Source organism: Camellia sinensis, chromosome 12 (assembly GCF_055761805.1).
Source record: "Camellia sinensis isolate YWXY chromosome 12, ASM5576180v1, whole genome shotgun sequence".
NCBI lineage: Eukaryota > Viridiplantae > Streptophyta > Magnoliopsida > Ericales > Theaceae > Camellia > Camellia sinensis.
The window spans coordinates 63,259,160-63,276,917 of record NC_138972.1 but is presented as its reverse complement, the minus strand read 5'-3'; the positions used below and the strand labels follow the sequence as shown (position 1 = coordinate 63,276,917).

General features: G+C 35.8%; 1 protein-coding gene across 1 annotated transcript; it reads left to right on the top strand.

Moving 5' to 3' along the window:
* Window positions 1-7,507: 7,507 nt before the first annotated feature.
* Window positions 7,508-8,920, top strand: LOC145804166 (uncharacterized). The gene is made up of 4 exons (XM_082897916.1): window positions 7,508-7,985; window positions 8,067-8,188; window positions 8,480-8,605; window positions 8,695-8,920. The coding sequence occupies exons 1-4, from the start codon at window positions 7,767-7,769 to the stop codon at window positions 8,882-8,884; spliced, it is 657 nt and encodes a 218-aa protein (XP_082754042.1). The 5' UTR covers window positions 7,508-7,766; the 3' UTR covers window positions 8,885-8,920.
* The last annotated feature ends 8,838 nt before the right edge of the window (window positions 8,921-17,758 follow it).

The following is a 17,758-nucleotide window of genomic DNA, read 5'->3' as shown; positions in this document are numbered from 1 at the left end:
TCCCCTATCTTCCCCTAAACCGCGGAGTACATCCCCTATCTCCTCCTCTACACATAACGTATATAAACACATTGGTTCTATATACAATCACACAATACAAACAATTAATGTATTCTAGCAACTGTCAAGTTTCATAACACATTCCATTGATTAGTTTCAATTTGCCTAATCAACATACATTGTCTACAACAATCACGACTATCCTCCACCGATAGCCCAAAGCAGTTATTTCTAAAACAGAAAATAAATGCACAAATGGATATTCAATCAACATTTCATTTCCTCATTTCTCATCAATTAATTATCCCAATTAATTAAACAATGTAATTAGGCCATTTTCCATAATTACCATTTCAACCCTTAGGTCCCATTTTCATCAATGATTCAACAATCATTCCATTTTTCTATGCCAAACATGCATCTAGGTTTATTATGAATAAAACCCCAACCTTTGTAAAATTACACAAAAGCCCCAAACCTTTACAAGATTACCAAACCAAGCCCAACATCTCAAAATACCAAAATTTAAAGACAAAACCCATAGAGAGGAGTAGGTTATCCCTACCTCAAATTCGGAGCCCCAAAGGAGATGAAGACCAAAACCAAAATGCTCCAAACCTCAAAATTTTCAGATCAAAAGGAAGCTCTCGACGATCAACACAACTTTTGTGAAGGCCAAAGGTGAGTAAATCACTCCTACTAGATCAAAACCTAGAGAGAAGGTAATATCTAGAGTGAGAGGCTCAACAATGGTGATTTTGGAAAAGTAAGAGAGAGAAGAGAAAGCAAAAAGTCATTTGGAAAGTCACAACTTCGGGTCTTTAACCCAGGTCTACGCTCGAGCGTAAAACACCCCGCTCGAGCGGCCACTCACAGACTTACGCTCGAGCGGCCAACCTCCCGCTCGAGCGCAGAATGCACTCGCTCAGCACTTTTGCAGAAACAGACCTACGCTCGAGCTCCCAACCCTACGCTCGAGCTCACAACACTGCACAACAAGATACTGGATGGATGTAATCTACGCTCGAGCGCCAACACCTCCGCTCGAGCGTACAGGCCAAAAAATCTGGGCAACTAGTTTTGGTTTCTAAACTCAACCAACCTGTAACAAACCCGCTCAACACATCCTATAACTCAAATACAACGTAAGAAAGGATGTAAACAAGATAATAAACAACCACCAACATCCACGGACACATGTCCGGATCACTATACAACAAGGGTAAACCCGGGATCGCTATAACCGTCATCTGCACCGGCAAGGTAGTGTGCTCCACCGTCTCTCTCTCTCTCTCTCTCTCTAGATCTCATACTAATTGTACCTTTATAAGGGTTTCTGGTTCTGAGTTGGTTCAGAAGCATATTGGTGAGGGCTCTCGAATGGCTAGATAACTTTTTGTTATGGCCAGGTTTGTCCGACTTCATTGATAACATTGTTATTGCAAAAAAATTATAATATCTTATATATCAGGTTAATAAATCTTTTTAGTCTACAGAAGTGTTATATAGTTCCTCTTACATGTTTTATGTGTGATTTATTTTTGTTTTTGTTGCACAAGAAGCATGCTCCATCAATCATCTTTGTGGATGAAATCGACAGCATTGGATCTGCTTGAATGGAATCTGGATCTGGTAATGGTGACAGTGAAGTGCAGGGGACGATGCTGGAGCTTCTCAATCAACTGGATGGATTTGAGCATCTAACAAAATCAAAGTACTGATTTCTTGTTTCATTCTCTTAAACTAGCAACATGTATGTGCACCTATGTTAGTTATCTGCTCTTTTACTCTTATGTTGACTCTAAGCAACAAATGAGTTAGCCTTGGTTTATTTAATGTTAAATGCCCTAGTGCCATCATGTTTATTCCTCCTATTTTTTTTAATTTATTTTTAAAATTTATAATTTTTTAATACTAGAAATTAGAGATAGCATGGATAAAGAAAACTAAATTGTTTTTTAAGGTTGCTGGCTGGATTCATACTCCACTTGTTGCATTGGATATATATATCAAGTGATTAATTCATATTCATGACTCTCAAATTGTTTTTGTATTGAAAAAATGGAAACAGAGATGCCGAGAGTGGTATCGGTGTTTAGGAATAAGAGGTATCATGTTATTACAATTACTGAGTACTTAAGGTTGGGTATTGGGTATTTGGTGTTTAGGAATAATAGTTTTCACTAATCATATTTGGTTTCTCTTGCGAATAATTGATGTCATTGCACTTTAGTGTGTCATGATGAAGGATGAGTGATCTATTTTTTGCTCATCATTCTATTCTTTTGAAGGTTATTCTTTCTGATGCCAATGTTCCTGGTGAAGGGGAACATAAAATTATGCCGAATATTCGTCTTCAAAGAAACCTTCCTGGTTATGATCCCAACACACGCCATTGCTTGTATGGTTTGGTACGTCTTCTCTATCCTATCTGTGAATCTATTATAAATTTCTTTCTATTTTGCTGTTCTTTAGTGTTATTGCAATGTTCTTATTGGAATTTTAACATGTTGCCACATAACAGGATGCTGATTTAATCATGTTGGCTTTGGCTACCCATGAAGTCGATTTTGCAATACTCAGGGAGGTTAGTGTATTACGATAAAATAATTCATTTTTTCTGAAGACTCTTCACTAACATTTTTGGTTCAAATTTGCACGATTGTTTAAGTTAGGAAAATGGTTAGGTATGGAAATGAGAAATAAATGCCATGTTTGGTTTGATTTTCTGAGTTTGTTTTCACAATTTACTTGTCAGGTCGTATTTACCCCTGGACAACAAGATTGGGTCATTTAGCAACAGACTGCGAAGGTAAGGCAAAGAGAAAGGCTAGGGATTTTGAAACAAAAAACATTAACCTGCACTTCAATTTATTTTTCAGGTCACCTATAAAATTGAATTTTTTTTTTGGACAAAAACAAAGATTATGTTATTGCTGAACGTCAAGCACTCTTAAGTGCTTCCAAATGTTCCTTTGTGTCGGGTTTGTTTCCACTTTCATCTGAGGAGTCCTCTAAACAATCAAAATCTATCTAATTTTACTTTGGCCCCTCCAAAATCTAAATAATTTTTCCTTGGTCCACTCTTTGTATTTTGTACACTGTTTACATATTGTGAACATGCTCATACTGGACATTTTTTTTCTTAGTAGCTATGATTTGTTTTGCTAGTATGCAATGCACACTTAAGTACTGTTATACTATCTCTTTGCCATTGGATACACCCTCTCTATATATAGTGTTGGTAAGAATAATTAGTTTATTGTCCTTTAACCTTTGCAGTGAGATATGACTAGCCAGTCATGATATATGTTCATGCTAGCCGTTTTTTTTTTTTACTATATTTTTTCCCTCTATTTCTCCTTCTACAATGACTCACCATATTTTTTTTACTATATGGAATCTTTAACTCAGAATTTCGATTTTAAATTGGAGGTGATTTTTTTTTAAATCAATCTTTTTCCCTCTATTTTTACTATATGTTTTTTGTTTTCTGTTATATTTTTTCCCTCTATTTCTCCTTCTACAATGACTCACCATATATTTTTTACTATATGGAATCTTTATAATTTTTCTAGTCATGAAATTCTGTTATGTTTCAAAGTTAGCAAAATTGAGTTCAATATACTACTATTACTACATAATCAACAAATATTGAAGGAAAACGGCTCTTTTAATTTTGATTGTTCAATCAATTTGTTTTTGGAATCTTTAACTCAGTGTATTATGTTACATGGACACTTCTAAACATATGCTGGAGTAAGGATATGGGGTCTGTGTCCGACATGTCCAGTCAAAACTGGGCCCAACAAGCATGTTTAGTTATGCATATTTATTGTTTAATTAATTGATAGACCTCCCTTATTATGTTTCTTTGTGACATGATTGCTTTAGAGCAAGTGAAGTGACATCTTGAAGAAAAGTCACCATTCCACCATAGGAAATAAAACACGAATACCAAGAAATTGTTTTTTATTTTTTCATTTTTTGTTGCTTTTACACTGTCTTACATAACGTTAGTATTCTACCTTGAGAAATAAGAGAAACATGTCTATAAATTTGGGAGTTTAGATGTATAATATCCACACTTGATAGGGGGACTTGAGTCTATGTAACATGACTAGTGTATATAACATCACTTCAGATTTGCTGATATTTTAATTAATTTTACCATGTGCTTTTTGGCTTATCAGGTATGGTCTGCTCCAAATTATTGTTATCGCTGTGGTAATGTAGCTTCAATATTGAGCTTCAATGGGAATATGGTACTGCCACTAAACTTTTCACTCTTTTAACGTGGTTGTGGCTTTTTGGCTCATTTATATAGATTTGATTAATTGAATTTTCTATGGGTGTTGTGTTTTACCCCTTTGTCTGTTAGGAGAGAGAGGTGAAGTTCTTCACTGAAATAGAGGAAAAGAACCAGATGAGAGGCCCCAGAACTGGAGTGCCTTATTTCTTATGAGTGAGGATTTGTTTGCTTCATTACCTTGTACTATTGTTTGAAGTTTGATGCACTGCTGTTTTCATTGTTTGGGGGGGGGGGAGGGGGGGAGAGAAAGAAGATATGGACAGATGTTTTCCTTAGAGGATCCCTAAAAAAGATTACATGAATATTCTTGCAACATGGAATACATTCAAGCTTTTGTTCCTAACCTGCTCTGCTTTAAATAGCTTGTTTGTGTTGTAAACGCCTACTTTTCCTTTTCGTTGCTTCTATTTTAGTTTATTATACATTTTTTAAAAATCTTTTATCTAGTTTGTGAGTTTACTTGAAATCTGATAAGCTTACAGTTAGTAGCTGGCCAGTGCTAGATCAGATGATTTGGAAATTTGAGAGATTAAATCTATATTCCTCATTGAGTTAAGACATTTTATTTCGGATTGACTATTGAGTGAGTTCATTCTCTCATCTCTACTTGTAGCATCCATTCTAGGGGAACCTACATGGATCTCAAACGCCACACTGGAAGGCTAAATAGGTAAGCTTCTTCAAAGGGCTATCAGTTCACCAGCAGCAGCCCAGTAAAAATTTAAGGTTGTGTTTGGATGTGCAGAATCATTTATTGTTTGGTGGTTATTGTTTGGTGTCGTTTATCTTATTTGTTTTAAAATTTGCAGCTAACCCCTTTATAATTTTTTTTGGAACTAAATGTTATATGAGGATCTACCTGCAATTGACTGCCTTGAAGATCACAAAAGACCAAGTTCATCACATTTGAGAAGGAAATAAGATTTAATCTTTGTTGATGAATTAATCTATAGATGAAGAGAAGCAAAAGTGGATAGACATCTGAAAGCAACCTCAACAATCTGGCTGCTCTCTTAGGGTAGAGGCATAGTATGCTATAGCAATCCCGGGTTTACCCTTGTTGTACAGTGATCCGGACATGTGTCCGTGGATGTTAGTAGTTGTTTATTATCTTGTTTCCATCCTCTTTACTTTGTATATTGAGTTATAGGATGTATTGGGCAGGTTTGTTACAGGTTGGTTGTGTTTGGGAGCCTAGTGCAGCTGCCCAGATTTTTGGACCGTCGCTCGAGCGAGGAGTTGGTCGCTCGAGCGATAGTTGAGTTCATGTCTGGTGGATCGAGCCAGAGTGGCTTCGCTCGAGCGAGCGATTGCGTCTGGTTCTGGACCTGAGAGTTGTATTTCTTGGCTCAAGCGAGCTTTCTTCGCTCGAGCGGTCTGGTTGTTCTTTGCTCGAGCGAGAAGTCTGTCGCTCGAGCGTGCTGGTTGCAGACCTGAGGGTTTGAGTTGTTGGCTCGAGCGAGCATTCTTCGCTCGAGCGCACTTCTGAGTTTTTGGCTCGAGCGAGAACTTCTTGGCTCGAGCGAGAGTTTTCTGTGTCTGGTCGCTCGAGCGACAAAGGCTTCGCTCGAGCGAGCGTGTTTTATATCAGCAGACAGTAGCGTTTTTGAACATCACTTTTTCACTTTCCTTTTGATCAAACCCTAGATCCGAGACCCTCTCTCTCTAAACTTACACTTTCTCTAAGAATTGATCTCCCTAGAGTGTGAATCTAGCCTAGGGCCTTTGTTAAAAAGATAGAGGGCGTTGAGAGCTTTGTTTTAATCTGAAAAAGTTTGGATTTGGAGCACGTTGATCTTCGAGTCTTCATCTCCTTTTGGCTCAAACTTCGAGGTAAGGATATCCTACTCCTCTCTATGGATTTTGTCTTTAAATTTTAGTATTTTGAGATGTTAGGGTTGGTTTGGTAATTTGGTGAAAGTTTGGGGCTTTTGTGTTATTTTACAAAAGTTGGGGTTTTATTCATAATAAACCTAGATGCATGTTTGGTATAGAGAAATGGAATAAATGTTGAGTCATTGATGAAAATGGGACCTAAGGGTTGAAATGTTAATTATGGAAATGACCTAATTACATTGTTTGATTAATTGAGATAATTAATTGTGAGAAATGAGGAAATGAAATGAGATTGTTGAGATTGGGAATGCAAAGGGGTAAAGGGTGTAGTTGAATTATTTATCACTCACCGGAATGAAATGTTGATTGAATATCCATTGTGCATTTATTTTCTGTTTAGAAATAACTGCTTTGGGCTATCGGCGGAGGATAGTCGTGATTGTTGTAGACAATGCATGATGATTAGGCAAACGAAAACTAATCAATGGAATGTGTCATGGAATTTGACGGTTGATAGAATACATTAATTATATGGAATTTAACGGTTGTATACGTTATGTGTAGAGGAGGAGATGGGGGATGTACTCCGCGGTTTAGGGGAAGATGGGGGATGTACCTCTAAACCGGATAGTGTTGGGAGAAGATAGGGGATGAACTCCGTAGATACAGCTCATATGCTTGTCTTGAGAAGTGAAGATAGAGCTCATATGCTTATCTTTGGGAAATGTGGATATTGTTGTTATACATATCTGTTGAGAATGTGGGTATAGCTTATATGCTTATCTGTGAATGTGGATATTGTTTTTATACATATCTGTTGAGAACGTGAATAGTGCTAACATGCTTATCTGTTGAAAAAGGGAAAATGAAACGTAACTTGGACTCATAAGTCGTATGACATAAATATGTGATTTATGTGAATGTATCAGTGTTGGCCATCTATCAATTGCTAATCTTTTAGTCATTGTTCATGGTTGGTTTAGTGTATTTCTGCTGGGCTGTGGCTCACCCTATTTGGGAATATCATTTTCAGGTACAGGTAGCATGCCACCTCCAAGGACATAGCTTGGGAGGCTAGAGGCGGACATACTTTTGTCGTTTTACTTTTTGATGTATTACATGTAAATTCAAGCCAAGGGCTTAATGTGTAATGAGTTAGTACTCTTTTGTTGTAACCAAGTGTTAACTTGGAAAGCTGTAAGCCCATAGGGCATTCGCTTTTGTTGTTAACATGTAATACTTATGTAATGGAATTCTGATATATGGAAGAATGTGGAACTTTTACATATCAATGCATGTCTTATTTGATGGGTTTGATGTTATTATTTTGAGGGCGTTACATATGCCTCCTCACAGCTACAAGGCCTTTATCTTGAAACATGTATTTAAGACCTTCCTGCACAAGTTGATGGCTCCTTGTTTGTGCAAACTCATCTAGATTGGCTGGGCAGGGCTACTAATTGGGCTAAATTCAGTGCAATAGCAGGGCTATGTGTTATTCATAGAGGCCACCTGCAACAGGGCAGATCATTGATGGCCCCTTACTTGCCACAGAGTGGGGCTGGTGGTGGTGGCAGTCCATACTCTGAAGGTGGGAACTATTTTAGACTGAGGTATTATGTTCTACATGATCCTTATTACACGGGACTACTGGAGTGAGAAGATCCTTTATAAATTATACTTACTGATTACAATAACTTCTAAATATATGTTTAGGTTGCAAGGTGAGGTGTGGGGTTGGACGTCTTTTTTCATTGATGTGGCTGCTGTTGGTATTGGATCCTCTTATTATCATCTCAAGCCAAATGACGCTACTCTTGTGTGGGATCGTTTGCCGGTGAGCTTTATCTTGCCTGAGCTTCTATTTAAAATGTCCTCAATATTTTTCTGTTATGACATTTGATCAATAGTTATATAGATGACTATTGCATTCATGTCAATCATGGCAATCTTTATAATTGAAAGAATCGATGAGCAAAAGGGAACGGTGTCCATTCTTCCCCTACTCTTGGCAGGTGTTATAAGCATATTGTATTGGAGGTAGGCATGTGTACCTTTCCTCAATTATAAAGGATTTTGTTTTTCTATTTTAGGTGATGAAGTTCATACTTGTGTATGGGAGAAAATGCTAGAATGCGACAGTGCCTTTGGATTATATAACATTTTGTTGTAATGCCTTTTGAGTCGTCAATAAATACAAATGTTTTGGTGTTTGAACTTCTCCCAAATGATTCACATCTAAAGTTAATTTTGCCAAGATATTTGCATGAGCATGACCCTACAATTCCAAGTAAACATTTATTGTATGTTGACTTGTGCATTAACCTGCAGGTTTTTTGATGACCTCCGCCCATTTGCACTGCTTCAGTTTGTTCCTTGCATTGTAATTCCGATAATGGCTATCTTGTTGCCTCCAATGTACACACATTCCACATATTGGCTTTGGGCTGCAGGTTTGTATATTTCATCATGTGGGCTCTTCTGTTTACTAAATCTGTTAGTTTTTTATGCCATTCTGAGTAACATTTAATTGCATAACATGCAAGATTTTATCTTTTAGCTAAGGTAGAAGAAGCTGCAGATAAACCAATTTATAAATGGACATATCATATTGTCAGTGGGCACACTCTTAAGCATTTGTGTGCTGCAATGGTTCCAGTCTTCTTAACACTTATGCTTGCAAAGAGGACTATTGAAACAGAGGTATTCTTTTTTTTATTCTTCAACTTTGTTTGACTTCCTTCTATGACACTTGGTTTTGAAGAGATTTTTAATAGGATAATTATGTTTATTCTCTAATATTTTTGGGCACAATAATTAGGGACATTAAACTACTTAAAGATCATCTTGTTTGAAAACTATTTTTGATTCAATTATATGTTCTTAAAACATATCAAGTTTCTGTGGATCCTCTATAAAGATCACCTTTCATTGATTTGATGCATGGATGTTTATTTTTCTTGCACAATGCTTGATCATACCTGCAAATTTATCTATATTACAGGACCGACATTCACAAGATAATGTCAGCATCATCATTGTTGATTTGGGGTATGCACTTGTATGCATTAAGTTAATTTAATCTAATGTTTTCCATTCTAATCTAATGTGTCAATCTATTGTACTGATATTAACCTTCCTAATTTGGTCATGGCTGTGACTTTTTGCAGGAGGACAGATTGGCAAAGTTTGCCTCGTTCAGAAAGAAATTTTTGTTTATGAACTGGGCCAAGCTTTTGCTACTATCGGTATTGTGTCATTAGGAGTATAGATGTCTTCTCTGCTTTTTGCACGAGTTCTCAAGCCTGACTTTTTAAATAAATCCTCACAGATTTCTAATATATTGTGTTTAGATATATTATGTAATTGTACATGTATCACATCTTATTGCATTGTTTTTTATTTTTAATTTTGTTTTCAAACTTAGTTTATTTATTATTTTAATAAACATCAATTATTAGTTCTCAATAATTGTTTATGACAGGTATTTTTTTCAACCATATAAAATTAGCACAACTTTAAAAATAAAAAAAATAAAAATAATGGCTATGGCGGCGTTTTTAAACGTCGCTATATCCCTACCCCAACAGTTAGATTTTTAAAATGTATAAATGTCTTTAACGGCGTTTCCAAAACGTTGCTAAATGTCATAGTGACGTCATAATACAATTAGGATAGGACATTTGGCAGCGTTTGTAAAAACGCCCTATACTAATATAACAACGTTTTCAAACGCCATAAAGCTATAGCGATGGCCTCGTCGTGGGCGTTTGGTACTAAATGTCACAAAAAGAATTAGCGATGTTTTCAGTACCTATAGCAGCGTTTTTAAAACACCGCTAAAAGTCAATTTTTCAGCAGTGACACCAAGAGTTTAGAAAGTCCATTTGTACGATTTCATAGTTTAAAGGATAATGTGATATTTCTCAATAACTTAAGAGTTACATTTGCATTTATTTATTTATTTAGGGATCAAAGTAATATTTCTCAATAGTTTAGGGAATCTCTATATAAATAATACATATATATATAAATATATTTTATTTTTATAATTTCCACAAATTCAAATAAAACAAACTTATCAAACATGTAACGCCCTCAAAATAATAACAATAAACCCATCAGGTAAGACATGCATTTACATTTAAACCAACCACATTCTTTCATTCATTAGAGTTCCATTACATAAGTATTACATGTTAACCTCATAACAAAATGCCCTACGGGCTTACAGCTTTCCAAGTTAACACTTGGTTACAACAAAGAGTTCTAACTCGTTTACACATTAAGCCCTTGGCTTGAAATTACATGTAATACATCAACAGTAAAACGACAAAACTATGTCCGCCACTAGCCTCCCAGCTATGTCCTTGGAGGTGGCATGCTTCCTGCACCTGAAAATGATATTCCCATATAGGGTGAGCCACAGCCCAGTAGAAATACACTAAACCAACCATGGACAATGACTAAAACATTAGCAATTGATAGTTGGTCAACACTGATTCAATCACATAAATTACATATTTATGTCAACGACTTACAAGTCCCAATTACTTTTCATTTTCCCTTTTTCAACAGATAAGCATGCTAGCTCTATCATCATTTCCACAGATATGTATAAAAACTATATCTCACATTCAGATAAGCATAAAAGCTATATCCACATTCTCAACAGATATGTATATCAACAATATCCACAGATAAGCATACAAGCTGTATCCACACTCTACAACAGATATGTATATCAACAATATCCACAGATAAGCATACAAGCTGTATCCACACTTCACTTCACAAAGATAAGCATATGAGCTCTATCTTCACTTCTCTAGACAAGCATATGAGCTCTGTCTACGGAGTACATCCCCTATCTCCTCCAAATACCTATCCGGTTTAGAGGTCCATCCCCTATCTTCCCCTAAACCGCGGAGTACATCCCCTATCTCCTCCTCTACACATAACGTATATAAACACATTGGTTCTATATACAATCACACAATACAAACAATTAATGTATTCTAGCAACTGTCAAGTTCCATAACACATTCCATTGATTAGTTTCAGTTTGCCTAATCAACATACATTGTCTACAACAATCTCGACTATCCTCCACCGATAGCCCCAAGCAGTTATTTCTAAAACAGAAAATAAATGCGCAAATGGATATTCAATCAACATTTCATTTCCTCATTTCTCACCAATTAATTATCCCAATTAATTAAACAATGTAATTAGGCCATTTTCCATAATTACCATTTCAACCCTTAGGTCCCATTTTCTTCAATGATTCAGCAATCATTCCATTTTTTTTTATGCTAAACATGCATCTAGGTTTAATATGAATAAAACCCCAACTTTTGTAAAATTACACAAAAGCCCCAAACTTTCACAAAATTACCCAACCAAGCCCAACATCTCAAAATACCAAAATTTAAAGACAAAACCCATAGAGAGGAGTAGGTTATCCCTACCTCAAATTCGGAGTCCCAAAGGAGAAAACGACAAAACCCAACGTGCTCCAAAACCCGAGATTTTCAGATTAAAATGAAGCCCTCGACGATCAACAACTTTTTTGTAAAGGCCAAAGGTGAGTAAATCACTCCTACTAGATCAAAACCTAGAGAGAAGGTAGAGTCTAGAGTGAGAGGCTCAACAATGGTGATTTTGGAAAAGTAAGAGAGAGAAGATAAAGTGAAAAAGTGATTTGAAGAGTCACAAATTCGGGACTTTAACCCAGGTCTCCACTCGAGCGTAAAACACCCCGCTCGAGCGTACACTCACAGACTTCCGCTCGAGCGGCCAACCTCCCGCTCGAGCGCAGAATGCACTCGCCCAGCACTTTTTGTAGAACCAGGCCTCCGCTCGAGCTCCCAACCCTACGCTCGAGCTCACAACACTGCACAACAAGATACTGGATGGATGTATCCCCCGCTCGAGCGCCAACACCTCCGCTCGAGCGGACAGGCCAAAAATCTGGGCAACTAGTTTTGGTTTCTAAACTCAACCAACCTGAAACCAACCCGCCCAACACATCCTATAACTCAAATACAAAGTAAGAAAGGATGTAAACAAGATAATAAACAACTACCAACATCCACGGACACATGTCCGGATCACTGTACAACAAGGGTAAACCCGGGATCGCTATAAAACACGTATACGAATGTGCACAAAAACAGTGACTCAATCTGAGTTAAGATTAGTGGTTTGGTCCAATGCCCATGGCTCGTTACTCTAATTTTCTTGCCCATTTTCCACGGTAAGTTGTTGGGGGATTCTATTTGAATCTAAAATATGTCTTAGAACGTCTAATTTAAATTCATAAATTTATTAATAAGGACAACACATATTAAATCCTAAAATAAGTTTTTTTTTTTTTCTCTCATTGATACATCCTAATCAGTCATTCCTATTCAAATATTTGTATCTTCTTCCTCAAGAGATCAAAGTTATTTCTTTTTCTTTTTTCTTCTTCTTCTTCTTCTTCCTCCAAAACTCCAATGCACCCTACTAAAACTCACCATCATCATCAATATCATTGTTTTTTATTATTTTGAAACCCTAAACTCTAGAAGAAAGGTTGAACAAAATCAAAAAAATAGATGAGAGTAATAATTAAAATAGTTTTTTGAAGTAACCCATCAAAAAGGAGGTAAATATTCGTATAAAGGGGTTTCACAATTTTTATAGAGCACCATCAATTATTTTCTATATCATTTTTTTTTGACAAAACTTGAAGGACCCAGCAGTTAAATTAACAATAACATATTATTGGAGTTATTCTTATTATGCCATTTAAATAATGCATTATTTGAGAACTACTCTTTCTTGTTAGTGCCTAATGTTTATGTGCTTTTAAGTTTGGTTTTTGCTTTTCCACGAGTATTCTTGCGAATAATTTATTAAGTAATTTTTTTTTTCTATATTGAAAAGTTTTATAATGCTTATGTAAAAATTTGATTTTTTTTCTCTATTTATAACGCTTATGTGCTTATAAGTTTGGTTGTTGTTGTTGTTGTTGTTGTTTTTTTTTTTTTTTTTTTTTGTATTTGAGAATTATTTTTTGTATTGAAAAGATTTGAAATAATTTAGTTTTTTTAATTTGTTTATTATTTATTATTTGGGTTTATCTTGAGGGTAATTTAGGAAAAATAATCACTATGCTTGGTTACCACTTTTCAAAAAATTCTACTTTCTTATTTTTGTATTTCACTACAACAAAAAGCATTTTTGGCGACGTTTTTTAGCAACCAAATTGAATTTAGTTGCCAATTGTATGTTTTTGGCGACAATATACGTGTTCGTTGCCAAAAACTACACCATTAGCAACAAATATCTAAATTCGTCGCCAAAAATGGTTGGCGCGAAATTAATTTTTTGGGCGGGAGCGCTAAAAAAGTTTTGGCGACAAAATTAACATTTGGCGACAAAAATGTTTGTCGCCAATTTGGACGTTTTGGCGACGGCAATAAAATAGTCGCTGAAAGGTGAATGATATTTATGGCAACATAATAATTTTCGTCGCCAATAAATTTCTTGTCAAAACGACGTCGTTTTGAATTTGTTTTTTTTTTTTTTTTTAAATGACCGAATAAACAAGAGTGACCTAAGATGAATCTTCTTCGTCTTCTCATTCCACAACCTGAAGCGGCACAACAGAAGGCAAAAGGTATGTCTTCTCTCCCTCTTCTTCGTCTCTCTTTCCCTCTCCTTCTCCTTCTCCTTCTCCCTCTCACTCTCTCACACTGTCTCATCTTCCTCTCTTTCTTCTTTATCATCAATTTCATTCGGCATTGCAGAACACAACACATTCGGCACTGTCCCACCTTATAGATTTTCATTCGGCACTGTCTCACCTTATAGATTTTGATTCTTGTGAAATCTGGTTTGAGTTTGGTAGTTTGATCATTTGTTGAACCAATGTTTTGTGCTAGGCATTAAGCTTTGACTTTTGTGAATATTTTGAAGATTTCAGAGACATCATAGTAATTATAAGTGATCTTGAGTAATTGTTTCTTGGTGTGCATTTTGTAAGTGGTTTTTTCACACCCACCATGTGTTTGTGTGTTGGTTTGAAAGAGACAAAAAGTTGCAGTGGACTAGAATTTGTATGAGCAATTTCTTTGACTATGTGACTAATTAGAGTCATTTTCATTGTTTTCTGTTTTTATATTTTCTGGGTTGTGGATGTGAACTAGAATTTGAATTTTTGTACTGGATTCTCGGCTTTTTTGATCACTCCCTAATAATATATATATACTAATATACACATAACAAACAAGCCAAAAATTTACTGAGAGAGAGAGAGAGAGCTCTTACTTGTAACCATTGTACTACTTTTGCAGATAAGTCAACATCCTGATCCATCCCTCCGGGCCCATGAGAAGTTGGGGGACCGGTCTTAGAATTTTAACCCAGATTTATTTGTTACATAAATTTTGGAGAAATCAACAGCAGCACCCATAGGAGAAGAAGACTAACCATGGGATAAAAGCATAGTTGCATTTGAAGCAGGAGTACTGGTCCTTAAAAGATTCATGTCTTTGTTTCAAGAAACAGTTTAGTGAAAGAGGGTGAGGGTGAGGGTGGGGGTGGTGGAGAAACACAAAGGGGCTATGGAGAACTCTTATAGTTAAATATAGATTAACCTTTCAAGGCCATAAAGAGCCAATCTGATTTTTATTGCGAAGGTGGAGAAACACAAAGGGGCTATGGAGAACTCTATAGTTTAGGAAAGATTAACCTTTCAGGGCCATTAAGAGCCAGTCTTTTTATTTTATTTTATTCCAGTTCATCTGTTCATATGTACAGATACAATGGGCTAACATTAGTAAGGTGGCAAATGGGTTTGGGCTCTTTGGCTTTATTATTAATTAATATGCAAATGTGTGCTTTTGGCCATTGGCTGCTAATTAATCTGACAAAGATTAAATAAATCAAAATATTTAAATAATGAACAACAGTCAAACAAAGTAGATACAAATTTTGATTCCTAGGAATGCAGGAGGGGTAGGTACATATATATCATCAGAGGAAGACTACTTGAAGTTGCCTCTTTTGACTGCAATATATTAGAATGAGCACTGCAGAGTTATATACACAAAGTTATGGAATAAACTTTTAAAATTAGATTAATGAAAACTGAATAAATACAAGATCATCACAAACGTAAGCCTCCTGTTTTGATTAGAATTGCTAATAAAGATTTATCGAATGGAACATTAGCTTGAATTAATCTATACTTTATTACAATATCAGCTTGCCTGTTTGTTTACTCTGATTGTTTTGTTGGTAACTTATTTTGCTGGGTTTAAAACTAATAGGCTAGGCAGATTTGCTGGACTAAAGTTGGACTTTGCTGTATAGTGGTTGAATCTGCTGTCGAATTACTTTATTTTTGGTTCCTATGGGTAGAAGTTTGATGCTAGTGATGGGTGGTTGAATCTGCTGTCAAATTACTTTGTTTGTGGTTCAAATTACTCTGTTATGGCTGATGTTTTTGGTTCTATGGTTCCTATGGGAAGTAGTTTGGTGCTAGTGTTGGATGGAAGCGGAGAACAAGACTTGTCAGGATATAGGCAAGCTAATATCACAGGCATCTCAGAGTTAGCCTGCTGTTGGATTGTAGCAGAGTGGTGAGTAGCAGATTGGCTTGTAGCAGTATGGTCTGAAGCCTTTACTCTGGCACCAGTGTAGCTGGGCTGATCTGTCTGTGAAGGTAGTGCAGAGGCCTGCTGAGTGTAGGAGCTGGTGTCATATTCCTTAAACCTGGTAGCTGCGGCAAGAATAATGGTGTTTTGGGCTTATGGTTTGAATTGTTGTGTTGATCTATACGTGCCTGACTGATGGTCTTAGCCTTCTTATATTTCTTTTACCATCCTCCTTAGCCTTCTTATATTTTTTTTAGCATCTTCATTGTGAACCAAATTACTCCTCCTCACAAGCACTTTGTTCTTCATCGTAGATGGCCATTCTGAATGAATTCACCTCTTATTCTGGCTTTCTTTATAACAGGAATCACCCATCTTAACATTCTTGCTTCAATCACACTCTTTTTTTTTAATATATTGTTTCTTAACAGCCCAATGTTCTATAACATGCATTATAGCAGTCTAGCAGACATCATAACAGTCAAATTAAACTTAACCCTTCAATGTTATAGGTAGCTTATGATCTCGCGACCCTTTGAAGCACTCTTCCATTTCATCCATCCTCCTTAATGTACCATTCTTTATAAATAATAGATTTAAGATATTAAAAATTATCTTTTTTAGATACCTTCTGGCCATGAAGACTTACTTTATTTTCTTTGCTATTTTTAATTTTGCTAAAATTGCACCCTATATCTTCTTTTTTTCTTCTTGTTCTTAAATTGTCCACAATTGTACCTTTGAGTTCACTCATTTAGTTCCGCAATTCTACCTTTGAGTGCACCCTATATCCATTAGTGTTCTTACTTAAAAAAAAAAAAAAAAAATTCAATTTGTGATTGACCATTAGTGTTATCTGATCTGATCTTTATGCCTTACCTGTGAAGGTCTTCTCCTCATGGTGGATCAGTTATTTGTTGCTTTACATTTGTATTCATAGGGCATTTGTATAAGTTGGTTTGTTTTAAGTAGAATAGACCAAATAAATTTTTAATATTGAGGTTTAGGGTCTTCTATATTTTTCTGCTGCTTTGAACAAAGTTAGGTTGGCACTGGGGATTGACCAGCATGATAGCAAATAAGTTGGACTTCCTTTCATTTATGCTACATTTTATTCTCTCTTGTTTGTGTGATATTTTTCCCACCAAATGATATTTTTTAATGATCTTCATGCTTTTATGCTTTTCTGATATGTCATTTTTGCTCATTTGATTCTATAAGCTGATGCGAAGTCTCATCATCAAGCTCTACAAAAGATTGCTGATATAGTTAAGCACGTTAAGTTTCTGATCATGTTGTAATTTAGTGGCCTTTATAGCTGAATGAAGTGGAGTTTTTTTTTTTTTTGTTATTTTCCCCAGCTGGTGCATAAGCATACACATACATATGCATTATATACACTGCGATTTGACCACTCTGGCATTGGCTTTCAACTGTGCAATTGTATTACAATAATTATAAAAACTTCAACTTTCATTAAACAAATAATTAAAATACATATACATACTCATCATAGAGAAGTACACACAGGAACAACTAGTTTGGTCAAGTTTATTTTTCCCTCCACAAACCCCTACACAAATCCAATAGCCAAGCACAGCCTGAGAGAATTAGCATTCTAAGTTTAAGGCTAGCAACAGCTAGTTTGGTCAAGTTTACCTATAATGTAATGTACTTCCCTACATTTGTACATTCTCTTAGGTATAAGATGAAAATTCCTCATAGACTAATAACCCACCCACTTGACCTATACGGTAACTAATCCATTGACATTTTTAAGTATACTTGAATCGTCGCAGCACCTATGGTTAGCAGAATGAATTACTTAAAGAGTCATAACTAAGTGTTGCAGCTTGTCTTGTGGAGCCATAAGTAAGGATAAAGAAAATAGATGCATTTAATCACAAGACCAATCCCATATTCAACAATGATCTCACTCACTCTTTTACCCGGAATAACC